This window comes from Motacilla alba, chromosome 1A, assembly GCF_015832195.1.
Source record: "Motacilla alba alba isolate MOTALB_02 chromosome 1A, Motacilla_alba_V1.0_pri, whole genome shotgun sequence".
In the NCBI taxonomy this organism is placed as follows: Eukaryota; Metazoa; Chordata; class Aves; order Passeriformes; family Motacillidae; genus Motacilla; species Motacilla alba.
In genome coordinates, this window is record NC_052031.1 from 54,632,497 (window position 1) to 54,651,175 (window position 18,679).

Here is an 18,679-nt window from a genome sequence, read left to right on the forward strand (position 1 = left end):
TCTCCCCCAGAGACAACTGTGGGAGCCACCATCCCTTTCTCAGTCAAATGTCTGGATATCTCAGCGGCAGATTCCTGCTCTTCCCTTTGCTTCCTCTGTGGCTCAAGGAACACTCTCTCCTTCAAAGCACAGAGGCTAAGCTTAAGCTAGAGGGCATTCCTTCCCAGAACAAACTTTGTCACCCTCCAGACTCCCTGCTTCTTTGCACCATTCTCTTGCATAATACAACACCATGTATTTCCACAATAGCCTTCATTTTAACAGCCCCCTTGTGCAGCACTGCCTAGAAAATTTCTGTGTTTTCTGAACTGAGAAACTCATACAATTTGCTCTGCAAATTCCTGTTAAATGAATCACGTGAAATCACACCCCACTAGATTGTCAAATAATTTTAAACAAGACAGAAAAAAGAATTATAAGTTTATGTTGCTTATATAATTCAAATAATTTTTCCCTTTCCAATCACAGGCATTTCTACCTATACTTAATTAGGAGGAGGGAGAGGGACAATTTTTAAATGTGTTGAATGGTATAATGTAACCAATCTCTACTAACTGAAGAGAGCAAAGCAAGCCCTGGTATGGATTTTGTGATATTATGTAGAGGAATTACTGTGTGCTAGGATACCACCACTGGAGTGAAATTATGCAAAGGAAGAAATTCTACTTGCTCCTTGTACACACCAGACCCTTAGATCAACGCAGTCCATTTAAATCACATCTCTTCCTCCAGCATCTTCATGGAAACATCAACCCTGACATGAATATTTATTATGCAGCTGTACTGTCATGAGAAGAGCTGCAAGCTTCCATTGCATTCCTCGCCCACAGGAGTGAGGAAACCACCATTCCTGGCCAGGGCTGGACATGGGATTTGAGACAAGAGACCTTATATTTCAACACTTCTGTCCAAACTGGCTTTGTCAGAAAACTGGAGAAGGTCAGAATAACTACTGTCTTGAGACAGAAATTATTACTTATTTTCATCCAAGGTGATTCTCCAGCAACATTCTTTCCAATGTCAATTTTAAGACAACCACAGCTGTTTTCCAGCATATTACAAATAACAATCTCCATGGCACACCACAGTTGAAGCACAGAAATAAGATATGTCTTTCTTTTTTCTCTTCTTCCTGTCAATCAAGTGTTAAAACTGATTTATTTGGAGACATCTCCCTAATGACTGAATTATTTATACAGAAGACAACTTGCAGATGACTTTTGGTAAATTCTGAATTCTATCTGGAAAATTATTAATTCTGCAGTAATCATAAAGATTGTGCATTATGAAGCCCAAGCTCTAATGAAAATACTTTGTTTTCATCTAGGAAGGATAGTTGTTTTACTATTAGATCAGGTAATTTCTGGGGCATCCACAGCTTCTCTGGACAACCTGTGCCAGGGCCTCACCACCCTCACAGGGAAAAAATTCTGCCTAATATCCAATCTAAACCTACTTTCTGTCTGTTTGAAGCCTTCTTTTTCTTTAAACAAGTTGGTATTTCTCTTCAAAACTTATAATTCCAATTAATTCCTTAGTCATATAATTATCAGCTTTAATTTTTTCCTATTCTAATTAACACAAAAGTGTTTATTTCATGTTATTTCAATGGCTACTATAACCACATTTTTCACAATATTTCATCATACAAATATTAGGTATGTTCTGGTCAATGGGCCAACAGAGTTACTGGAGAGATTCCATGTAATGAGCTGACACACTGATGCCAGGTGGCATGATCGAGGTCCACTGTAGAGTGCCAGCACCCTGAGGTCCCAAATTTAGGCCAGAGAAACAGAACTTTAACAAGCTGATCAGAAGAACTGGGGACCAGTTAGTGCATACAGAAAGAAAGTAAAAAACAAACAAAAAACCCCCAAAACAAACAAACTACAAACAAAGCAACCAAAAACCAAACATTACAGAGCCTGTGAAAAGACTAAATGGCACAATCTAAAAAAACATTTAGTGATGATGTATATAGCAAAAGTCATGGCAGAATGATTTTGCAAGAATGATTTTAATTGGTCATAGGCTAGATTATTATAAAGACCTTTTCTATTTCATTTTTTGGACATTTGTAGCTGTGGATTGAGGCTAGTAGTCATGCAGTGACATGGCTAAAGCTGAATGAAAGGCAGGCAGATGCTGTTAGAGCAGAGCTTCATCTCCCCGTTTCCCTGCTGCCCCTCTGTCCTGCAGGGGATCAGCCTCATTATTCCTGAGCCTTCCCCCATACCCTGCCTGCCACACAACATTCTGATCCCACTGGTGGCCAAGCGGCAAGGCCAAAGTCTTGATGAGGGGCTTAAAACCCTCCTTCTGTTATTCCCTAAATATGGCAGCAACCACCCTGAGGCCCCTGCCAAATTCTACTCCTGTTCATGGCATCTTGCTAAATGGCTGGATCAGATGTCTCGTCCATCACCATGGCTCAGTGGCAATGTCACACGCTACTAAATGCTCTCCTCATTTGACCTCAGCACCAGCTTCTCTTAACACTGACTAAGAAGAAGAATTTCTTCACAGAAAAGGTTGTCAGGATTGGAATGAGCTGCCCATGGAGGTGGTGGAGTCACCATCCTCAAAGGTGTTCAAGAAGCAACTGGATATGGCAATCAGTGCTCTAGTTCAGTTGACAAAGTGGTGATCTGTCACAGGTTGGACTTACCGACCTTTGAGGTCTTTTCCAATCTCAGTAATTCTGGAATAGGTTTCAGAAGAGCCAGACTTTTTGTGCACACATGTGTCTCCCCATGAGAGTGCTGACATGTGCTTTGCTCCCTAACGGGAGGTGAAGGGCAGTGCCTGGAGAATGTCTCAGCACCACCTCTACCAGACCTGCAGTGTCTGCAGCTGGAGAGGCCAGGGAACACTGGGAACACAGGGAACACTCCAGCAGGAGTGCCATGTTCTCCTTACAGAGTCCAAATGAAAAAAGCACACAAAAGAGATATTTGTTTGTGCTGCTCAGAGCAGCATTAAGTCCCCTCTGTGTTCAGTGACCCCACCAGATGGATCATGGTGCAGAGCTACTGGCATCCAGTCCTTGCCTGCAGAGTCACCCAGAGTCATGCAAGAGACCACAGGGGGAATCTCTCTTCCCTGAGATCCACATTTTAGACTTCTCAATCCAGCCAAACGCACTCATATTTGTGCCTCTCTGAGCCCTGTCCCCCTTTGAAAGGCTTGGTCTTCCCTTCCACAGCCTTTTCTTTACCCTGCCAGTTACACAGAGTGTGGTGCAATTTTTTTATAGAGCTCTGGGAGATGAATGGTGTTATATAACTGCTTGGTACTGTTTTATCATTTTTTAGGATGATGGAAAAGTAAAAGGGAAATGTGGACTCCCCTTGGGGTCAGGCTAAGCAAATTAAACTTATATTACTGGTGACCCAAATGAACATTCACTTCAGCATCCCCAAGAATGCATTTTAGTGCAGTGTCCCATGTGAGAGGACAAGCCATTAATAACTACAGCATGTGTGGGGTGAGGGAGCTTTTCTGTTGCAGCTCCTAGCCAAAAGAGTTTACAAAAAAGTGTTGGTTTGTTGTTTGGGGTTTTGATGTCTGGGATGATTTGCTATTAATTAAGTTCTGATATCTTGATGCCTTTGATATGGCATAGAGGTCTGATTCCGCCTGCTGTTCATTTCAGGTCAGCTAACAAAAAATCAGTACTGGTTAGGGTGTATTTCCTTCTTGTGATGGGCCTGGAAGAGAAAACTCTCCTCCTGTCTCACATTTCCAGGAGCCTTCTTGGAGGGATTCAGTTCTCTCTTACTCTCACACTCTTCTGCAGTACAAATCTGCATCAGCACAATTACATGACTGTACCATGTACCCACATATTTACCCCAAAATCCAAGGGGAACCCATGGCTCCAAGGTTTCAGCCCTGTTTATAACTTATCTTTAAATAACCATCAGAGAATCAAAGAATACCTGGAGCTATAAGGGACCCACAAGGAACATTCAAGTCCAACTCATGAACTCAAACCTCAAAATCATAAAAATTAGTGCATCTAAAACACCTGCTGAAAATTGTGTTGGTTTAAGCATGTGTCTCTGCTAAATGCTCTGTTGAACTGGGCTCTGACCATGTTCCTGGTCACATTACTCAGTGCTTGGCAGCAGCACCGATCATCAGAAAGCAAATCCTTTACTGCCCTATAAGCCAATAGAAATTATGTATTTATTTGTAAAGGTGTCAATGCCAAATTTGCCTGAACTGTGCTTAGAACAAGTGCTTAGAAACAAGTGCTTAGAAACCCAAGCCAAGCAAATATTTTTGACCATACTTTGAGAATAATTTGTTTCCTTTCTATTGGAAAGTTCTGTTGTTTTGTTATGGAAAAACATAGCATATTCAAAGAGAAGGCTGAATTTAATTTCCTGTCAGATGAGTGAGCTCAGGCAGCTCCAGGAAGAGAAAGCAGCACTTGAACTTGTACTTCCACAAGGAGAGAACCAGTTCAGTGAAAGCAACAAAAACACATACGGTGGGAAGAAGAAAAGTAAAAAAGGAGGGAGGAAGACCAGACCTTCCCTTTGTGTCACCAAGATCAGCTTGACCCATGTCCCATGCCCCTGATCTACTTTCACCTTTATCAGCTTGCTGCACTTTGGAGACGTAATCCAGATCCCTAAAATCCTTACACTGGACTCCAAACAAGTGGCTGTGTGGACACAGTGACCCTGCTCCAAGGAGCCAACAGCCCAATCCAACACAATCCACAGTTGGAAGACCAAACTCTGGTGGTCAGGCAGGTGAGGATAGTAGTTCCAGAAAGACAACCCCAAAACTTTATCCTGAAAGACTCACTGCAGTTGTTTGGTGCTTATTCAGGCCAATCAGATGGATGTGATCACTGAGAGCAAAGCAAAGCACTTGTCTGAGCAAAAAGCCTTACTCTTAAGTCCATCAGTGACCTCGGTCTCAGCACGTGCAGCAGAGTTACACCACTTCTTTGTTTCATCTGAGATTCAGCCTCACCAAAGAGCTGATTCGGCACTTCCCTCTGGTGCAACAACTCCAACCAAGGCAAACTGGAGATCTCCCTGAGTCTGGAGTACAGCTGCACTGGGTGCTTTTCCTGTCAGCCTTGCTTCAGACAGCTCCTCAGCACATTACAGCCTCATTCCACATCTAAATAAACAAGCAAACCAACCAAGAAACCAACATCTAAAATTCTAAAATTAATGTGAAAGACGCTGTTCGCTATTATGAGATTCAAATTCCTTCCTCTCAGCCTTGGGTTTTGGGCTGAGCACTCTGTTTATGCAAAGTATGACTTGCTTGGCAGATATTTTACTGACTAGGAAAGAAAAAATCATCATGCATTTGGGCATTATCATTAAAGAGCATGGTCAGGGACAGGAAAGCAGCATTTGTGTCTGGGGGAGAGAATGTCAGAGCGCTGCTCTGCAAATCTGATCTCAATTTATCTCAGGACATAGATGAGGTACTTGAATAAATTATAATCCTAACTGAGCACTTATTTATATTAAAAATTTGTCAGAAACAAACCTTGAGCGATGTTGACAATCAAGCCTTCTCTTCCCTGCTACTCTTGCTGTGCCACAGGATGTGGGAAAGGCATGGAACCTCCTTCAGCAATACAACAGAAGTTGGAAGGGGAAACAGAGATGTCCTTTGCAAGAGAAATTGTAAGAAAGCTCTTTGAGCTAAAGGAGCAGAGCAGCTTTGTGTCAGTCTTCAGAGTAGCTGTGATCCTGATGAAGGCAATGTGTCACTTGTGTCTCAACAACACCTCAACTGTAAAATCCACAGCACTGAGAAGGTTTTGTTTAGAAATAAAAGAAACCAGGGGTGTGTTTTGATGAAAAGATGGTGCTTTCCATCCGTGTCCAAGAGAAAAGCCACATGATGGTTGTTGAAGCAGCACAGTACGCCTCGTTCAACTCCTGAAGTGCTATCCACTCCCAGTCTGAGAGAACTAAAACCAGAGAACTGTGTACACAAATGGTGTGTGCATACATAAAGGTGACTGATACACATGCTCAAGGAATCTGGAGTGTACAACGAAAACAGTTCTGCGGACATTACACTCAATATTCTACTTTCTCATTGTGCCTATCCACTCCCTCATGTTTTTGATCTGTTGTGCACTTGAAAATCTGTTCAGATCACTTTCGATCTATTGTGCACTGGATTGAAACCAGTAACAGCAGACAATGTATTTTTTTCCTTTAGGTCTCAAAAATATAACAAAGATATAAAACTGTAACACCACAAAAAAAAAAAAAAAGAAAAAAGAGAAAGAAAAGCTGCATATACTTTTTTGAGTGGGGCCAGTAAGCACATGACTGAATTAGTTAGAAATTCTAAAACAGGAAGGTAACTAATAAAATTATTTATAAAGAAGTATATGTACATTATTTAATAATTTAAGGCTCACAAGAAACTAACGTATCAATGACAACATAAGTTTTCTGATCTAGGGTTTAAAGCACCAAATTTACTTCACATACAAGATAACCAGATCTGTACTGATCACTAGTGGAAAACTCAGAAAGTGCTGATTTGCTAATGTTCCTAGTGCTTTAATGATATCATATTTCACAGGAATAAGAAATGTCCTTTCAACCATAAATACAGTCATACAGATACAAAATATATTTGAATAATTTCACTTTGAAACTACAGTACAAAACCCCTCAAACTCCTCCCTCCCATCCCCAACCCATTCATTCTCCACACACACATATCCCCCCAGTTCTTTAACTAAACTCGGAGCAACTGAATTTGGTTACAAATTACCCATTCAAAACCAATGACCACTTGCTAAAATAAGTTTCTACAAATTAGATTTTTCACTGTCATAATTTACTAACTCCTGCATCATGGAGTGTAGCTTATTCTTAGTCTATTTTAAAAATAGGTGACCCTTTGTGTCATGGAAAAAGAACATAAAAACATGTATTCCTGGAGGACTGCTCAGGACAGTGATCAATTTATAAAATATAGCCTGACTTAAAAAACTAATTGGTACTAAAAGAATAATTATAGTAGCAAGTTTCTGACACCAGAAAATCCTTCTGCCCCTCTGAACTCTAACTGTCTCCTCTCCTCACAGGTCTGTTTCTCTATTGGTGTCCAGACAGAGAGCATAGAGGGATTTTCTGAGATCTACATTACTTTTTGCTTTGATATTTGCTTTTTCGAAGGAGCTGGTGCCATTGTTGAACTCCTCACTGTTTTCCAAGTGCACAACAGATTTGTTCAGAGAGTTTTTACTGGGTCTTCTCTTCACTTCTCCCCCTGCAGTGCTGCCCTGAGCACTACTGTGTTCATCTTTGAGGATAGCCTGCTCTTCATGGTCAGTCTCTCGATGGTAGAAGTAGTTGAAGTTGGACACGATGACAGGGACAGGGAGGGCAATGGTGAGCACACCAGCGATGGCACACAAGGAGCCCACAATCTTGCCCCCCACAGTGACAGGTCTCATGTCCCCATAGCCCACAGTAGTCATGGTTACCACAGCCCACCAGAAAGCATCAGGGATGCTGGAGAAATGAGACTCGGGGTCATCAGCCTCAGCAAAGTAGACGGCGCTGGAGAATAGGATCACACCGATGAAGAGGAAGAAGATGAGGAGGCCCAGCTCCCTCATGCTGGCTTTCAAAGTCTGTCCCAGGATCTGCAGTCCCTTGGAGTGCCTGGAGAGCTTGAAGATCCTGAAGACTCTGACCAGGCGGATGACTCTGAGGATGGCCAGGGACATGGCTTGCTGCTGGCCCCCACTCCCATTGCTACTGCCAGCCCCGGGCTGCTGCTGCTCGTGGGCCAGCTCGGTTCCCAGGGTGATGAAGTAGGGGATGATGGCCACGATGTCAATGATGTTCATGATGTTGCGGGAGAACTCGGGCTTGCTGGGGCAGGCGAAGAAGCGCACGAGGAGCTCAAAGGTGAACCAGATCACACAGGTGGTCTCGATGATAAAGAAGGGGTCAGCCAGGCTACTGGGTGGCTGCATGGGTGGGGAGTCCCCGGGCGTGCCATTCAAACCTCCACCTTGTGGGGGCAGAGGTACGGGCATCTCCCTCTCGTCCCTGAACTCGGGCAGGGTCTCCAGGCAGAAGGTGATGATGGAGATGAGAATGACCAGCACGGAGACGATGGCGATGGCCCGGGCTGAGCTAGAGCTCTCGGGGTACTCAAAGATGAGCCAGACCTGGCGCTGGAACTCATTGCGAGGCAGAGGCTTCTCCTCCTCTTTGATGAAGCCCTCGTCCTCCCGAAAGCGCTCCATGGCCTCCTCACCCAGCTGGTAGAAGCGGATCTCGTCGGCGAAGACGTCGATGGAGACATTGACGGGCCGGCGGAGCTTGCCCCCGGACTGGTAGAAGTAGAGGATGCCGTCAAAGCTGGGCCGGTTGCGGTCGAAGAAGTACTCGTTGCGGAGCGGGTCGAAGTAGCGAATGCGCTTGTCGGGGTCCCCCAGCAGCGTGTCGGGGAACTGGTTGAGGGTGCCCAGCTGCGTCTCGAAGCGCAGCCCCGAGATGTTGATCAGCACCCGCTGGTGATGCATGGCGCCCGGGCTGGCCGCCGCCGCCTCCTCCTCCTCGTCGCCCGCCGCCGCCATGGCCATACCCCGGCGGTGTCCCCCTTCCTCGGACGGCCCCACGTCCGCGGCGGGGCGCGGGGCGCGGGGCGGCGGCCGCGGCGGCGGCGCGGGGGCTTTGCGGAGCTCCGCCGGCCGCTCGTCGGGGCCGCCCGCGCCGCTGCCGCCTCCTGCCCGGGGACCCGGCGGGGGTCGCTCCCTCTCCTCGTCCCCCACGGGCGGCGGCGGCGGCGGGGCTGGCGGGGCCGGCGGGGCGCTCTCCTTCCCGTCGCTCAGCTGCGGCGAGCCGGCGAGGTGCAGCAAGTTGCTCCGCCAGCGCGCCCGGCCGCCGGCGGCCGCGGCATCGTCGCCGCCCGCGATGGCCGTGGTGCCGCCGTTCTCCAGAGTCACCAGCGCGATCTCCATGGGCAGCAGCAGCGGCGGCGGCGGCGGGAGGCAGGCACGTCTGAGGCGGCGGGCATGCTGCGCTCGCCGCACCCCTGCCGCTGCCGGCCACCTCCGGGCGGCCGCGCTGCCCTGCCCTGCCCTGCCCCTGCCCTGCCCCTGCCCCTGCCCTGGCCGACCCGCCTTCCCTCACTGCGCTGCCGAGTGCGGCCGAGCGCGGCCCGGGGGAGCCGCCCGGGGACCCGGATATGAACGAGCGATCATTATATTATGGTTGCTTGACGTCAAAGAGGATCCCTCCTGCTCCGCGCCCCCGCGCCGGCAGCGGCAGCATCCCCTGGGGAGCTGGGATGCCGCAGCCCCCCGCGCCCCGCCCCGCCCCGCCGAGGGGCTGCGCGTCGGGGCACAAACGCGCTGGGGCAGCGGGGCCCGGCCGTGGGGATACCCACAGGTGCCCGGGCGGGGGGTTCGCGGCCGGGACACCGCTCCCGAGGTGCCGGAGGCCGGGCGCCGGCAGTACGTGCGCCCGGGCAGGGGGCTGGGGCTGCCCTCCGGGCTGGGGACACGGGGCACAGCCTCTCCGCTCCACAGCCCGCGTCCCCGCCGCGCCGGGGGATTACGGAGCGGTCCCCGCGCGTGGATTTGCTCGCAGCGAGCGCTTCTGGCTGTAAACCCCCGCTCACCTCTAATGAAAATCAGAACTGAAAGCCCCGGGGATTCCGGGCTCTTCTTGGCGTGTGTTCTCCCCTCTCCATTCTCCAGCGGAATAAAAACAAAGGAAGGGATTGCTTTGCGTTTGTTCTCCCCGCTTCTGCTCCCTCGAGTTTCTCGCTGAATTAGTGCGGCTCCTAAAGGTGCTTCCCAAGCCAGCAAACGACATTTCTGCCGTGCTATTTTCATGTTAACATTTGCAAACACTTTCCCATTGATGTATTCTTAAATCCACATCCAAGGATAAAACGTTTCAGTAGATGCACATTTTATTAGAGAGAAACAAGCAGCTTTACACAATGACTTCAATTACAGTTCCGTAATACAGTCGATGCTACGATCTTACTTTCTATATTCAAGCCATGGATTTATCTATTCTACTTAAGGTCTGCAGGGAAATACACTAAAAATGTATATAAATACTGTAGGATTAGAACCTATAGGTATATATACACCACTCCAGTCTTGTGGAGTTTCTGGTTGTCTAACAAAATTGATTGTGACAATTTTGCCTTCCAGTTGGTGTCACAGTGACCTTTTTTCCTAAATCTTTAAGGTACCACTCATAGCTCCATCAAACACTTCACCTAAATTCACTGTGATTAGTGGCTTTCCCCTAATTTAAAACATTACCTCTGTGTATGAAATCTGCCCAAAGATATTAAAAGCAGTGCCAAAATAGAAAACCATAATTGTATTAAATGGTTTCTGTAAGTGGTGGCTTGCATTTTATCTCGGAGAACTGAGCACAGAATTGCCAACCTGTTTTGCCATTGTGCCGGTGAATAAAGGACAGCTTTACTCACACCAGCAATTCCTAGGAGCAAAATTATGTAGAAGATAAGTTCTTCTTTCAAAATACTACCCCTTTAATTTACAGTTATTTAATAGGATAACATATTAAACTTGCAAAATGTAGGATAACACCCTCTGTGACTAGCAAAATCCACAGTAAATACAGACACATGACAGACACAGCTGTGCACCCCAATAAGGAGTGGCTGATCTGCTACCAGTGCATATCAGGGATTACAACCAGAGTAGGGCTTGCACACTCGAAAACTGTTCTGGTTTTCCAGCTCTGTCAGCAAGGCATTATCCCTCCAAACATTGCCTCAGGAATAACTATCTATTATTTCAGGAGAAAACATCCTCAGACATCTGTGATGGTGGGCACCTCTCAGAGCAGAATAAAGTGTACAGAAGAGCAGTAAATTGCTGCCTCTCAGATGTTTGTATCCATTCTGCCATTCCTTCATCAATAGCAGGGAATGCCTTGGAGGGACCACACCAAATTTAAGTTCTAATTCAAGCTTCTAGCTTTTTTAAGTATCAAGTTGCAGTGTTCACATCCTGAATTTGAAGGCAGATGGGATTATGCTAAAGTGCAAGGAAAAATAAAGACTTGCCCAAATTCACTTGGATTAAAGCCTTGCAGAAAACCCTATGAAGAAAATGTACACTATTAATTGATAGATCAGAAAAATGCAGCTGCTCGTACAGCATTTGAGTAACTTGTAGCTACTTTCTTTGCAGCTCTAAAAGGTCTGAGAATCTATTACAGTGTCTGTATGTGTGGGTACAAAAGGAGAGCAGAGAAAAGGGACAAGAGAAAGTGGGAGGATGATGTTAAAGGGGAAGGAGCATCTACTCCAAACAGGGAATTTGAAAGGACATTTTTTATTTAATAGCCTTCATTTTTACAGCTCAGTGTAAAGACATGCTCTTGAAGAGCAGCAGAAAGCCAAGGTACTGGAGAGAAAGGACGACACGCAGACTAGGGAAGAATAGTGCTGAGATGTGCTACTAATGTTTTAACCAGGCAGTCCCTGAAAAGAATTTATTTGTCCATGTACTTGTGATTTAGCCAGAAGTTGAACACAATAAATCAGTCCTTTACAGTCCTGCACATCCACAACAAAACCTAGCATTCACTGCAGCTCCCACTGTGCCATTCCATAGCAGATGTGGCTGCTGGGAGCTGTCCTTCAGTGTCCCACAATGAGATGAAGGACCCATCCCATAGAGAGGTCCCACATGCTGAGAAATGAGCCGTGGGGACTGTCTGCAGGGGCTGCATTCACCTACCCACACCCAAACTGACTCATGCACACACTACACTCTCCTGACTGAGGACACCTTGGGGACATCAGTCTTCTCACTAATACTACCTCCTGGGCCATCCCTGTCACTGACAAGGAGTGGCAGCATCACAAAAATAAAAACATGATGCTGAGCAGTGAAGAGTGGCACACCAAGCTCTTGAGGATGCCCACAGCTCTCCTCCTCCTCAGTGCTGATGGGACTCCATATGCCTCCCTCGGCACATTTTGTGGGTACAGGGATCCAGGGGTGACATGAATGACTCCTTTTTTTCCTTTTCCATGTGTTGACTAAATACCAGCGAGGTTGTGACAGATAGTGATGAAATCTTCTGAAGCTGAGAGGAAACCGAAAGGGTTAAAGGCAAATCCGTGCCTCTGACACTAGGTTAATTCCTCAGCAGCCTGTTCCCGTGCTGAGCCGATTCAGGCCAGAGAGAGCCAGTCCCCAGGGGAGAACCTAGTGAAAAGACTTGTATTTCCTGTCCAGGAGGATTAAGTACCAGGCCATTGACAAATCACAGTAAACATCTGGATGGAGCACTCCATCTATCAAGCCTTAATCTATGAAGCTATTTATTAATGAATTCAGCACATTCACACTGTTCTATATATAGGGCTGGCTGATCTTTTTAAGTGTTTGGCTTCTAGGTGGTTTACATCTGTATCAACAGATTTTTATTTTTTGGGTGAAGCAATCTACTGTATTCTGCTTTTACTTGTTAATTGTTTAGAGTAATTCTTTTGCCTTTTTAAAAAACAAACGGCACAGCCATGTTTTCTGATAGTACATTAAAAAATCCAATAGTTAAAACCCAACCATGTCCCTGCATATTATATTGCTTTGCAATTTTAATCCCAGGTTCCTCTGGAAACTTTCCATCACATGGGGATGGAAAAAACATTAAATAGTAATTGATTTTCTTTTCTGTATTTTGTTTTGATTAAAATGAGAATCCCTCTCATTTATCTTCAGGGAGAAAGTAAACACTGAGTAAATGGCTTGGTTAATTCAAAAGTAATTTGATCAGAACATCCATAATTTATATTGACTGGAACAGCAGGAAAGATGCTGAGCACTAATAGATATCAAGGTTATTCATTTCAGCAGGCTACTTGCACTATGCTTTACATCTTGTTCATGTAAACTGCTCTACGAACATCTAATGAACCACAGTTTGTAAGAGGGAGACTTGCACACCACCATGCCCTCAAAAGGCATCTGTTTGTAGGATTGAATAACACCCCTGCTCCCAGCAAACACAGCAGTGCAGCTGAGCATGCTGCTTTCCACACAGCTGTGCCAGTCTTGGTCCAGAGGAACTGCAGCCTTTGTCACTCATATTGGTAGAAACAGCATTTGGCCCAGAGGTTTTTCACAAATGCAGCTGTGACAGGGTATTTTCAGCCCATCCTCAAAGCTTTGGACTCTACCAGACAGCATGAGCCATCCAAGCTTGCAGTTTATAATTTCCTTTCCCTTTTGACTTCCATTGCTATGCTGTGATGTAGTCTTTCATTCCAGGGGATTGATTTTAGAGGGGAAATCCCATTTGGTGCCTTTATTCTCTGTTAAATTCCAGGAGGACATAGCTGTGCTCTCAGGTTTTTTGTCACAACACGGTTGCCTAGGTGGACAGTCACAACTGCGACAACCCAATTTTAATACAGGAGAATGAAGACAAACAAGGGCACTCTGAAGAAGTAACCTGCAGAACCACTCAACTGTAACACTGCAGTTTTTTCTTCACTGCCAGTGCAAATACCCTCACAAATGAATTTTGCTTGCATCAATGCTTCGGTAACAGCTGTGCTCCATGCCAGTGTCTGTTTCTGTATGAAAAGCATGATGTTTCTGGGCAAACTCAATCCCTCCTTATCATTTGACTGAAAATACTTCATTTTCATCCCGTGCCATCAAAGTCACACCAACAAAAAGCTCTTACTCATCCAAGATCAGGCCTCTCAGGCTGTGAGGAAGAGGGACAGGAATAAATCAAAGGTTTCATGTCTAGAACAAGTGGTGACAGCGGTCTCTGATTTAGGTGATCAGTCACTTCAAGCTGTCAGGTGACAGATTTGTACTTTCATGTTTTGTTACCACCTATGTGGCCAATGACACTCCAGAATCCATTGCTGCATAGGCTGCCTTAAAAAAAGGTAAATGGCACGTTTACAAATTCATGTATTTTAAGAGTGGAAAAGCAAGGAATAACCTCATTCAGATTTCGTGCTCATTTCCAATTTTTAAGCAGTCATGAATCAAGGAAAATCAAAATACATGATGCTTATTCTGGTATAAAATTATGAGTGAACTTAGTTACTACATTCTGAAAACATTAAAGTGAGGGGAAACTGAGGTTGAAACCTACTCATGTATAGGAAAAAGAGCATTAGATTGCTTTGTGAGCACAGATAATTTAGCCAGCTGCAGGAAATTCTCTACCACGAAACTAGGGGGCCAAAGGTACTGATGATGTAAGCAGGAGAGGGCTGTAAATGAATCATTAGGTGGACTGGAGTAATGAAACAGCTTTACTTGCACTGAGCCTTCAGCTCTGGGGAGCCCCCAGAGGAAACCCTCCCCATGAATATGTTAGATACACAGCAGATCCTGTTTTCCTGTCTTTCCAAGCAAAGGGAGGAATGAAGGACCCACCCAGGGATTTGCTAGTTAAAATTCTGACAGAAGAAGAATTCCAGTATTTGAAAGTGTCACTATTTATTAATTTATTAACACAGAAAAATAGTTGACAGGAAGAAAACCAACTAGCACAGATGCAGTGATTCTCATACTCACCAGTGACAACCAGAAGAGAGACTGCTCAAATCAAAGGAAGGACACTGATGATGTGACCTTGTGACAGCATGAACAAGTCCTTAGTGGCTGTGTGTGAAGGGGAGGAGGGTGAGTGTCACTCTTGCGCCAAGAATGACACAGGAACAGGTGAGAGGCAGTGTTGTAGTGCATTTTTTTAAATTTGGCGTGATCACTGTTTAATTTGTGGTTTTGCAATCCCTCTGTATTGTCCTCCCCCTGTCTTTGGAGTGGCACAAGCCCCCCATTTTGTATCTTACGTTTCTAAAATTAGACTTGCTCCCTCATTGTTATTTAGTTCAGTTAAGTGTCGGTTTTTCTGCTTGTTACCTAGCTACTCCCTGGCAAGTTTTAAACCCCCTGCCATTCCCAGTTGTTAACCTCTCCTGTCCCTACCCTTTCCCCAGAATCTTCCTTACTCTTCCTTACTTTTCCTTCCATTAAATGTCAATCTCTTCCTGAACCTGCCTTTCCCTTTAGAAACTTCCCTGTCAGTTTTGTATCCTTCGAAACCCCATTAGTTTACTTGAGCTGTTCTCCTCCCTTGACATCCTTCATTGGTTTACAAATTGTATTCCCTGCCTTGTGTTCCACCCACAGTTCTCCCGATTAGTTAAAGATTGTATCCTCCCCTGAGACCTCCCCCCATTTTTAAGCTATTGTCTGCCCTCAGTTCGCGGTCCTGGGACCCTGGACTTGGAGAGTTTTGCCATCGAATAAAGTCACCCCAGTTCCACCCTAGGACTTGTGCTGCTGCCTTTTTGTTTCTGCGCTGAACCTCCACTGGTAGCTGGGATTCAGCGGCGCTTGAAAGGGGGGCTCTGTCGCACCCCTGCTATCATCTAGCCGGGACTTAGCGCACCGTGGCAAGGCAGTATTGTAGAAAGAGCAAAGAAGGCTTTATTCAAGAGAACTGCATGGTTTATATAGAGTGATACAATACATTCTATTTGATTGGCTAGTTAACAAAGACACCTTTCTCATACACCATCCTTGAGAGGAACAGAAAGATGAAGTAGAAAAACACCACCTGCAGATTGTTTATACTAATAAATTATCACATTCTTACAACTCCCTGAAAATTCTCACAAGCTGCTGTGAGAAGCACTTGCCGTTTCTCTCCCTCTGTCCCATGGCACTCACAGGTGAGGAATGGCAGAATATTATTTTATCTTCCGCATGTGTGTAGAGGGGCTGAAGGAGAGGATTGGGGTACAAACACAGAGCAGCGAGGAACAAGTTGAATTTAGTTTTTGTAGCCACTCGACTCCAGATTGGTGTAGGGCACACAGGTCTTTTGGTACATCCATTTGCTAGGTTCAGGCCAGCTTTAGTCCTCTGGACATTCCCAGTGGAGTTGGACTTCCTTATATTTGAGGTGGATTTGGCTTGGAAATGACAATGCATCATGTCACTAATTTCAACTCTCTCCTTCAACACCTTTGTGTTCCACAAAATACCACTACTCTGTAGTACTAGTTGTAATCAGCTGAGCAGGATTCAATCAATAATTACCACTTTGTAGTTTAATTAGGATCTTCAAAGTACTATCACATCAAAACTTTAACAGTATTTAAGAGTCTGCAGATGAATATAACTGCCAAATTCTAGTTGTAGTTGATTTAGGAGCAAAGAAAAGAAGCCAATTAGTGATGTCTTAAAATCAATGGAGATATGCAGCTTTGCACTACCCAATGAATTAATTTTATACATTCTGTTATTAATTCTTATACAATTAGGTAGTGGAGGTGGTCGCTTATGGTGTTGTTAAACTCTTTATGTTTGACAAGAAGCAAAATTTTAAAACAACAGTATTAAAAATAATAACAAATTGGAGAAAAAAGTTATGAATAGGGAATATCAGTCTATTCTTTCTCAATTATAGCATCTACAAGGAGCAATACCAAGTATCTTCAAGCATTAAAATCCTCTATTGGTATGAGAGCAACCAAAGGGAAATAAGCATTCCAGAAAATGGGACATGGTGACTCTTACTGCACTGGTTTCTTATTAGGATGAAAGTGCTAATAATGCCTTTTTAGGACAATGAAGACACCTGTCCAGCCAGACAACCTAATGTCCAATTTCCTTGCTGCTTATATTGATAAGAAGTTAAACTATCAGGACCACCCCAGCCTAGTAGGAGCTTCCTTAGCAGAACAGGGTGGGATGCAGTGTACATCCTGCAGTCCCTGTGGATTCCTGGCTGCTGCTGCTACCTGGACATTGATTTCCAGACTGGAGGCACATGACCCTGCCTGACATACAACACCAAGTTGAGATAGTTCTGTGGATGCAAAGAAACCCTCTACAGCCTAAGAAATGAGGCAGGGAGCTGTAGCTGGCTGCTAGACCTTGGACACCGAATTAAAGATGGAAGGGAAAAAGACCTTATCTTGCAAATGTCCCAAAGCCTGCTATGCTGGTGACTACTTGGCTTAGCTTGGCCTCAGCTTAATTAAGTGTGCTCCTCAGTTCCTTAATCCCTGAGTTTACATCATTACTTTCTTCTCCCTAACCTGGGATATTTGAAGGCAAGACATGAGCCTCACACACACTCCTTAGATACATTTTCTTCCTGAAACCATGTCACAAGAGAATGCTCATGTTCATCAGGCTGCACTCTCTGTCCTCTTTGATTTACTTCAAGTCAGCTTTTCCCGCTTCCCCTTGACATAGGTCTGATAATAGAAGCATAGGAAGAGAGCCAGGAGGCTGAGGATGTAGAGGAAGACTGCGATGTTGAAGCCATCAGGGAACGGGCACTCTGTGAAGAGGTTGTAGGAAGAATGAGCAGTAATGGCCACAAACTGGCACTGGAACAGATGGAAAAAAGAAGCAGCCAGATTAGGGAACCTACATGAGATACACCTCAGCTGGCCATTGAGACCATCACAGCTATCACAACATCCTAGCAGTGTCCTCAACCCACAGGATCACCTGCTTGCCTCTCCTGACCTCCCTGGGAACCTTCCTTTGAAGTTTAGCAGTGTTTTCCCACCAGGAAAGATGTCCATCAAACCTGGAGGTTTAATCAATCCAGCCTCTCCTGCCCTTGGCCCATTTCTCTGCCATTGTGCAGTAACTTAGATGCTGGAATATGGAAACTGGAGGTGGGAGATTCCTCTTCCCCAGTGGCAATCAGGTTGTCATACCCATAATTATTTTGATTTGTATTTTAACTTGCAGAGAGGAACTACAGATACTACCTTTATGCTTTTAAACATTCAACATTAATATTTCTTTTTGTATTTTACTAAGTCACCTGTCTCAATACCCTGAACAATGAGTTCTACCTACCAAAGACCTATTAAATATTTTCTCCTGTGCTATAATTTGCATTAGAAATACCTTTTTATTTCATGCAATGCTTTCTTGTTCTGCTTTGTCATGCAGGCTAAGTGAGAATTCTGGAGCAGTCTTCACTGCACCACTGTTTTACACGTATCCTCTTCCTCTTCCCTTGTAACTGCATACTTTTGGTTTGCAAAGCCTCTCTTTGAGTGGAAAAATCTCTCCTACAACCATTGTCCTTGTCTGGACCATTGCATTTATGCTGTATCTTTAAAAAAAAAATGGGGTTTTCCAGATTTGTAACTTCATTGGAGATGAGGGAAAGAAAATCCAAAGGGATTTTTTAGAGAAAGAGTAAAATTCACATATTTCTCTTTAACTTGCCTGTTAGCCTGCAGTTACAGACCCTCTTCCATTCTGAAGGAACTGAATCAAGGCTTCCCAATCTGCTGCCCTATTGAGAATCCAGTTTCCCTGAATCACTGTCCCCACCTCTCCACATAAAGCTCTGTTTTCAGTGCTCCATATACAACATAAAAAGGAGGAATCCAATTGTTAATTTTTCTCTTCCTTTCCCATTACAAAGCTGTGGATAATTAGTTTGAGATGGTCACTGAAGGCCTATGACAGTCTTGTGAAAGCAGCATTTGGAGCAGGTCACCCATGGTTTCACCTGTCAGAGTGGCACATGAGGGCACCTGGTGCTGCCCTCCATGGGCAGCAAGCAGATGGAGCCAGTGAGGTGACAGACAGCAGGGGCCATCACACCTGAGCTGTGGGAGG

At 45.1% G+C, this 18,679-nt stretch overlaps 1 protein-coding gene across 14 annotated transcripts in view; it reads right to left on the minus strand.

Moving 5' to 3' along the window:
* The window catches only part of LOC119707969 (potassium voltage-gated channel subfamily A member 5-like), a 42,300-nt gene that overhangs the window by 13,795 nt on the left and 9,826 nt on the right, over positions 1 to 18,679 (minus strand). For 12 of the 14 annotated variants that reach the window (XR_005258919.1, XR_005258914.1, XR_005258917.1 and 9 more), the window contains one exon: positions 5,530 to 17,418. Coding sequence is in view for 1 of the 14 variants with exons in the window: in XM_038153661.1 (XP_038009589.1) it covers positions 7,094 to 8,992 (1,899 nt within the window). In the remaining 13 variants the exon portion in view is untranslated. Of the gene's footprint in view, positions 1 to 981; positions 17,419 to 18,679 lie in introns of those variants that run through there. The other 2 variants (XR_005258912.1, XM_038153661.1) reach the window with 2 other exon arrangements.